The 8,312-nt window shown below is 43.3% G+C and overlaps 1 protein-coding gene across 18 annotated transcripts in view; it reads left to right on the plus strand.

Moving 5' to 3' along the window:
* Plcd4 (phospholipase C delta 4) overlaps positions 1–8,312 on the plus strand; it is a 41,381-nt gene that overhangs the window by 19,099 nt on the left and 13,970 nt on the right. For 9 of the 18 annotated variants that reach the window (XM_078018015.1, XM_040267820.2, XM_040267821.2 and 6 more), the window contains 8 exons: positions 3,038–3,220; positions 4,648–4,743; positions 4,867–5,023; positions 5,330–5,446; positions 5,686–5,858; positions 6,606–6,741; positions 7,240–7,587; positions 7,812–8,148. In XM_078018015.1, coding sequence (XP_077874141.1) covers positions 3,038–3,220; positions 4,648–4,743; positions 4,867–5,023; positions 5,330–5,446; positions 5,686–5,858; positions 6,606–6,741; positions 7,240–7,586 — 1,209 coding nt within the window. In that variant the 3' untranslated portion in view covers position 7,587; positions 7,812–8,148. Of the gene's footprint in view, positions 1–3,037; positions 3,221–4,647; positions 4,744–4,866; positions 5,024–5,329; positions 5,447–5,685; positions 5,859–6,591; positions 6,753–7,239; positions 7,590–7,811; positions 8,149–8,312 lie in introns of those variants that run through there. The other 9 variants (XM_021729936.3, XM_040267833.2, XM_021729941.3 and 6 more) reach the window with 9 other exon arrangements.

An 8,312-nucleotide genomic window follows, 5' to 3' on the forward strand; every position in this document is an offset into this window, starting at 1 on the left:
TCCGGATAGTTGACAGTTGGTGTAGACTATACAGACAATACAGAGAAAGGGAAATCTTTCCATCATAATCCCAATTTTTTCCATAATAACACCTATCAATAATTTGGGGGTTTTTTGGTACTGGGGATTTAACCAAGGTCCTACACATACTAAGCCCCTGCTTTACTGCAGAGCTATACCCTCAGCCCCTAGAATACATTTTTATTTATTTATTTATTTATTTTAATATTTATTTTTTAGTTCTCGGCGGACACAACATCTTTGTTGGTATGTGGTGCCGAGGATCGAACCCGGGCCGCACGCATGCCAGGCGAGCGCGCTACCGCTTGAGCCACATCCCCAGCCCATAGAATACATTTTTAAATGCTTATATAAAAATAGATATATATTCACACTTTTTATCATTTTGGGGGTACCAGGGATTGAACCCAGGGGTGCTTAACCACTGAGCAATATCCCCAGCCCTTTTTGTGTTTCAAGACGGGGCTTTGCTAAATTGCTGAGGCTATCTTTGAACTTGTGATCCTCCTGTTTCAGCCATATGAGCCACTAGGATTACAGGCAAGCACCCCAGAACCTGGCTATGTTCACATTTGAAAAAAGACACGAAGAAAAAAAGAATGAGGTCGTTTTCCATATTCTTTTCCTTTTCTTTTTCATACCAGGTTTTAACCCAGAGGTGTTGAACCAGCAAACCACATCTCCAGCCCTTTTTAATATTTTATTTAGAGACAGGGTCTTGCTGAGTTGCTGAGGCTCGTTTTGAATTCATGAACCTCCTGACTTAGCCTCCCTAGCTGCTGGGATTACAGGCATGTGCCACCAACCCAGCTTCCATAACCTTTTTATATGTGAAATATATATCATGGATGTCTGTTCTTGTAAAAATTTTTTCTTTTTTAATAGTTCTACAGAATTCCATTTTATGTCATAAAGGAGAATTATTCAACCAGTTGCACATTTGGTAGTGATTTTCTACTTGTCCATACAGCTTTTCCCATTGATTCTTTATTATGGATTCCTTGAGGCAAAAAATGTCAAAATAAAAACTCTCTGGGTTAAAGAGTTTTTATTTTGACATTTTTGATTATTATTGCAAGTTGCCCTTGGGAAAAAATACCAAATTATACTCCAACCAACAGGGGAGAGTAACTACAAACAACAGTGAGATGATTGATAATGGCAAATACTGAAAAAAGATCGTTTTTTTAAAAAGTCCATATTTTCTTTTCTTGAATTATCTGACAATTTGTTTACCCAATTTTATTAGGGTTTATAATTTTTATTGATATTGTAATGATTCCTATGTGTTAAAGATATTAATGGTTTGAGAAATACTTTGTTGTCTATTTTTGTTTTTTTGTCTTTTAGCATGTTTTTCCTTACAAAAGTTTTTAAGACTTATGTAGCCATATCTGTCAATATTTTAGATATCCTCTGAGTTTTCTTTTTTTAATTATTTTTTACTTATAGGTGGACACATATCTTTATTTTTTTAATGTGGTGCTGAGGATTGAACCCAGGGCCTAGCGCATGCTAGGTGAGCGCTCTACTTCTGAGCCACAATTCCAGCCCCATCTTCTGAGTTTTTATATCATGTTTCTAAAGTCTTTTCCATTATGAGATTATTCAAAAAAATTCTCTATTCAAGAAAATTCTGGCAGGGTGCAGTTGTGCATGCCTGTAATCCCAGGGGTTTGGGAGGCGGAGGCAGGAGGATCACAAATTCAAAGCTAGCCTCAGCAATTTAGTGAGGCTCTAAGCAACCTCAGTAAGACCCTGTCTCTAAATAAAATACAAACTAGGAGGCTAGGGTTGTGGCTCAATGGTAGAGGGACCCCCTAGTGGGTGAGAGGCCCTGGGTTTGGATCCTCAGCACCACATACAAAAACAAAGATGTTGTGTCTGCCGAAAACTAAAAAAAAATAAATAAATATTTTAAAAAATAATAATAAATAAAAATAAAAAATAAAACAAAGGTATTGTGTACAACTAAAAGAAATAAATATTTTTAAAAAATACAATCTAGGGCTAGGAATGTGTTCAGTAGATGAGTGCCTCAGAGTTCAATCCCTGGTACCACCATCCCCCTCCCCCATAAAAAGATTCTTGTGGGCTTGATGGTGCATGCCTGTAATCCCAGCAACTCAGGAGGCTGAGGCAGGGAGGACTGCAAGTTGAAATCCAACCTTAGCAACTTAGTGAGGCCCTAAGCAACTCAGTGAGACCCTGTCTCTAAATAAAATATAAAAAATGGGGTTGAAGGGCTGGGGATGTGGCTCAAGTGGTAGCGCGCTCGCCTGACATGCGTGCGGCCCAGGTTCGATCCCCAGCACCACATACCAACAAAGATGTTGTGTCCGCCGAGAACTAAAAAATAAATATTAAAAAAAAAAATTCTCTCTCTCTCTCACTCTCTTTTTAAAATAAATAAATAAATATTAAAAAAAAATAGGGTTGGAGATGTGACTTAATGATTAAGCACTCCTGGGTTCAATCCCTGATACCAAAAAGAAAAAAAAAAAAAAAGGATTGTTTTCCTCTCATACTTTTATGTTCTTTTTTTTTTGTACTTTTTTTTTTGTACTGGTGATTGATTCCAGGGGTGCTTAAGCACTGAGCCACATCCCCAGCCTCCCCTTCCCCCCTTTTTTAAATTTATAGAAAGGGTCTCACTGAGTTGCTTAGGGCCTCACTAAACTGCTGAGGCTAGATTCCAACTCATGATCATCCTGCTTTAGCCAATGGGATTACTGGCATGCACCATACCCTTTTATATATGTAAATCTTGACTAAGAGGATAAAAACTCTTAGTGTTTCAGATGTGAGGTAGAAGCCTACATTTATTTATCTATCTTTCATATGGCTACAGATGTTACAAATTTGTTTAACAATAAGGGAATCCCTCTGGTATGTATTAAGCAATCAATTTCTTCATGGGGGAACTTCCTACTATTCACTGCCTTTGAGGGCAGCAGGAACTGCAGGATTCCCAGGAACAGACAGGTAGACATTTTTCTTCATTTTTGTTCCCTAGCAGCTTAAAGGGAAGATCTTAGTGAAGGGGAAGAAGTTAGGAACACTTGAGGATGATCTTGAAGATGAGGAAGAAGTGACAGAACCCCAGCTGGAGAGACAGCAGGGGTCAGAACTGCCATTGGAGTCCCCCTCTAAGCCTGTGACACTGGAGCTGAGCCGCCTGAATAAGGACAAAAAGAAGGTAGACCAGGAGTGGTCTTTCTGTGGTGGCATTTGGTTAGCATGCTTCACAAGCTGAAGGCTAATTTGTGAAGATAAGAGCCTGGCAGGGTGGAGGGCCGAGGAGAAAAATGACCCTTCCTCCCAAGAAGAGAGGTATAATAATGCATAGATGGCATCACTGTGTGGGATACATCACCAAATAAAGATACATTGTAGTGGCTTTCCAACTTTTCTGGGCCATGAAATTTTTTTTTAATGAAATCTTATATGGAAACTCAGTATACAAAATAAACAGAACCATTCTAATTGAACCCCTCATTTGGCTCTCTCATGGGTCCCTTAGATGACTCTAGACCTATTTTGTACTTCTCAATATCCTTAAAGTCCAGTTTGAAAACCACTGTGTGTATGTGCGTGTGTATTTAGCACTATTAGGTTGGCTAAATAGGGATTAGTGGAATGATTACAATGACTTTAACTCCAGTGGGCTTAGAGGAAGCTTCTTATAATGGGTGGAATTTGAGTTTGAGGTACGGCCAGAAATGGCCAAAGGTTTGGAGAGGGGAAGGTGAAAGCTTTGAGAAAGTTTTGCCAGTGTGGTCCATATCCCTATGGGGAAAGGCAAGGCTAAGGAAGAAGGGGTGCCATTGGTGGGACCTCTTAGATCTGGATTTGAAGTCTGCATTTCTCTCTTGTGGGCTTGATTGGCCCGCTCAGCTGACTTCTAGCTTTCCTGTTCTCTCTGTGACTGTGATGTTTAACTTGCCATCATGTCCAGGGATGGAAATGGGAATTCAGGAGACAAGTCCAGTGATATTACTCTAGGACCCTCACATTTGACCAGAAACAAATTCCACTATCATTTGCATACCTTGACATACCTCTGGATTCATGTACATTTTGTTGTTTTTGTTTCTGTGGTACTGGAGATTGAATCCAGGGGAGCTCTACCACTGAGCTACGTCACCAGTCCTCCCCCCGCCACCAGGCAGGGTCTTACTAAGTGGCTAAGGCTGGCTTTGGACTTGTGATCCTCCTGTCTCAGCCTCCCAGGTAGCTAGGATTAAAGGCATGCATCACCATGCCCAGCATGAATTCATGTACATATATATTTTAAATTATTTTTCAGTTATAGTTGTACATAATACCTTTATTTTATTTATTTTTATGTGGCACTAAGGATCGAACCCAGGGCCTTGCACATGAGAGGCAAGCGCTCTACCACTGAGCCACAACCCCAGCCCGAATCCATGTATATTTTGATCAAGATTATTGTTCATTTGTTTTCAAACAAGAGAGGTAGGGAAGATAACACATCTCCGTTTAAAAATAATGAAAAAGACCTGTTATCCTAGATATAACATAGAATGGACTCTCCAAGCCCAGCAGCTGAAATTGATCCCAGCAGTATATGCAGACTGCCTTTATTCCCATCCCCACCCCCAGGTTGTGATGTGCCCGCTGTTTTGTCCGCCTATCTGTTGTCACATTGTGGCCCAGGCTTCTAATATCAATCTTGGGTCCCTTCTCTTGCTTGAGCAGGTGAGGCAGGAGGGAGAATACAGTGGGGAGGCAGTGGGCAGAGGTGTAGATTGGATGGAGGGCCATTAGCTTCTTCCCTCTCAAGCTGATGAGGATTCAATTCCTCTCCACTTTTTCCTCCAGAAATCCAGGTCCGTCTTGTGTCCAGCCCTCTCTGACCTGGTTGTCTACCTGAAGTCTGTCTCATTCCGCAGCTTCACCCATTCAAAGGAGAACTACCACTTCTATGAGATATCGTCCTTCTCTGAAACCAAGGCCAAAAGCCTTGTCAAGGAGGCTGGTTAGGACCAAAATGGAAGGACAGGGAGGGAAGTGCGGGATGGGTAGGTTCAGACTTATGGGCAGGGATACGGTGGTAAGTCCCAAGTAAGAGGACAAGGGAGCTCAAGAGAGATGATGGAGTTAAGAAATTTATCACAGCAGGCAAAGGGAAGGGAGTTAGGAATAGTGAGCAAAAGACTGATGACACTGGGGGAAGGGGACATTGAGCTTTAGATGTTGGGTGAAGTGAGTGGGCAGGGTCCTTGGGGCCAGGGAATTGGCAGGAGCTACCCCACTTCCATCTTCTTCCTTCTTTCTTTTACAGGCAATGAGTTTGTGCAGCACAATGCCTGGCAGTTAAGCCGTGTGTATCCCAGTGGTCTGAGGACAGACTCATCCAACTACAACCCCCAGGAACTCTGGAATGTAGGCTGCCAAATGGGTGAGGAGGCAGCAGAGACAGGAGGTGGGACAGCAGGAGTGGGTGGAGGGAGATAAGTTCCCTAATGGAAGTAGGGCCAGGGGGAATGACCTTGAATGCTAGGTGAGGAAAAGGCTACCTATCTTTGAAGATGTTCCCAGCAGGCACTCTTACACCCAATACCTGTCTTATTCCCTTGGAAGAGAACCTGGAAGTCTTCTGAGATGAAATCTTTCCCTTCTTTTCTCCTGGGGCCTCAGTGGCTATGAATATGCAGACTGCAGGGCTTGAAATGGACATCTGTGATGGGCTCTTCCGCCAGAATAGTGGCTGTGGCTATGTGCTGAAGCCAGATTTCCTGCGTGATATCCAGAGTTCCTTCAACCCGGAGAAACCCCTCAGTCCTTTCAAGGCCCAGACTCTTTTGGTCCAGGTATGATGGGAAGAGAAGCTGTTGAAAAGAACCTGGGATAACTGGGATAGAAGTGGGGGAAGATATGGCTAGGCCTGACAAGAGCATAATTGGATGAAAATTCCTTGTGAGATGCAGAATAACCTGATTGCTAACAAGACATTGGAGCCAACTGCCTAGCTTAAAATCTACTTCCTAGTTGTATAATACTGGGCAAGTTTGTTAGCCCATCTGTACTTCAGTTTACTCACCAGTAAAATAGGAATGATACTACTGCCTACCTCACAGGATTGTGAGGATTGCAGGAGTTATTAAGGTCAAGTGCTTAAACCACCTGGTACACAGGAAGTGCTACAGAAAAGGCTGCTGTCATTAGCATGTCTACTTTCAAACCTCTTAAATTTCAACTTTGTGCATTTAAAATTGCAGAAAGGGCTGTGTATGTCTGTAACCCCAGTGACTTAAGAGGCTGAGGTAGGATTACAAGTTTGAAGCCAGGTTCAGCAAGTTAGAAAGAAAGACTTATCTCAAAAAATAAGGGCTGGGAATGTAGCTGAGTGGTAGGGCATTCCTGGATAATCCCCAGTACAATAAATAAGTGAATAAATTTGCAGATAGACTAGAGGAAAATATGTTGCTTGCAGAGGATTAGTTTTGCAAACTGAAAAGCTAGTGCAAGGTCCCTTGTCCTCTCCTCTGGGGAGTCAGAGATTGGGGGGTGGGTTGGGCTAGGTAGGCACTCATGAGGTTCCAGTGCCCTGGTTGCAGGTTATCAGTGGTCAGCAACTCCCCAAAGTGAACAACACCAAAGAGAGGTCCATTGTGGACCCACTGGTGAGAGTGGAGATCTATGGCATCCGTCCAGACACAACCTGCCAGGAGACCAACTATGTGGAGAACAATGGTGAGACAGCAGTGCTGGGGAAGGAGGTGGTAGGAGTATAACTGTTGGTTCCCTTCCATACTGTCATGTCACCACCCACCCCTACCTCCACCCCTATAGCAGAAGGGCAGTATGGAATAGTACAGGGAATCCTGGCCTTCCATATCTTCCAGTGACTTGGGAAAATTGCTTACACATTCTGAACCTGTTTCTTCACCTATATAAAGCTGATTGACATCTAGATTAAGTGAGAATACAGGTAAAACAGTGTGAGCCAAGAGAAGCTGGGCATGGTGGTGCATGCCTGTAATTTCCAGCAACTTGGGAGGCTAAGGCAGGAGGATCTCAAGTTTGAGGCCTGCCTTAGTAACTTAGCAAGACCCTATCTCAAGAAAAAAAAAAAGGGGTTGAGGGTTAGGGATGTAGCTCAGTGGTAGAATGCCCCTGGGTTCAATCCCCAGTACTACTAAGGAAAAAAAAAGTAAAACATGTTTTATTCCTTCTTACCCGCCACCTCAGGTTTTAATCCCTACTGGGGTCAGACACTGTGCTTCCGGGTGCTGGTACCTGAACTTGCTATGCTGCGTTTTGTGGTTCAGGATTATGACTGGAAATCCCGAAATGACTTTATTGGTCAATATACCTTGCCATGGACTTGCATGAAACAAGGTGAGACAGTCCTTGGCTCCTTGGCCAACACCCTGGCTCTGGCTGCCTCCCTAATGTTGTTGTCCTGCCCCTTTCCAGGTTACCGCCACATACACCTGCTCTCTAAAGATGGCATCAGCATCCACCCAGCTTCCATCTTTGTGTACATCTGCATCCGGGAAATGGAAGAGCCTCAACCTGGGGAGTCTGAATTCTGAGGTGAGTATTTCATAGTGTGGATGGGTATACTGGCTTTAGAGGGTAAAAGAACAACCTGGATGCTCCAGAAAGCAATTAGAAAAGGTGAAAATCTTTGGATTGTGCATTCCAGGCATATTACCTTGCCCTTCCTAACATGCAAATCTAGAACCTGACTTTTCACCTTTTTCTCTCCCTTTGTTTTCATGTCATTGGTATCTTTCCTGCCTTTTCTCTTTGTGTAGTCTATGCTGGAGTTCCCTCCTTCCTCTTGCTGTAGGCTCAGTCCCATACTCAGATCTACCACTAATCTCTCCCATCAACTCTGGTGCGAAAGCAAATTGCAACTAGAAACTCAGAGAGGAGCTTGGAGCAAAGAAACTTACAGAAGTATTATACCTTTAACTTCCTCAAAGCCCTGAGCCAAGGGAAGGATAAATCAAGGCTCCTCAGGCAAAGGCTGAGGAAGGAGACCTGACCCTAGGACTGTACCTTGACTCTCCAGAGAACAGCACACAGCCATGTCCCCACTGGGTTGCACCTCTCCAGTCCCCCTGGTGTAAATAGAGCTTCTCTCTCCAATTTGGCTCTGGTATGGTTATTGGGCAAGGGGAGGCATAAGGGTTGGGGGGACATTTGGGTAGTCGGATGAGTCAGAGAAAAGGTAGAAAACCAAGCTTTCCGGGGACATTCCTGCATGTGCTGAATAGGAAGGACACAAAAGAGAGGCTTCTGAGAGGCAGGGC

This window comes from Ictidomys tridecemlineatus, chromosome 7, assembly GCF_052094955.1.
Source record: "Ictidomys tridecemlineatus isolate mIctTri1 chromosome 7, mIctTri1.hap1, whole genome shotgun sequence".
NCBI classification, from domain to species: Eukaryota; Metazoa; Chordata; class Mammalia; order Rodentia; family Sciuridae; genus Ictidomys; species Ictidomys tridecemlineatus.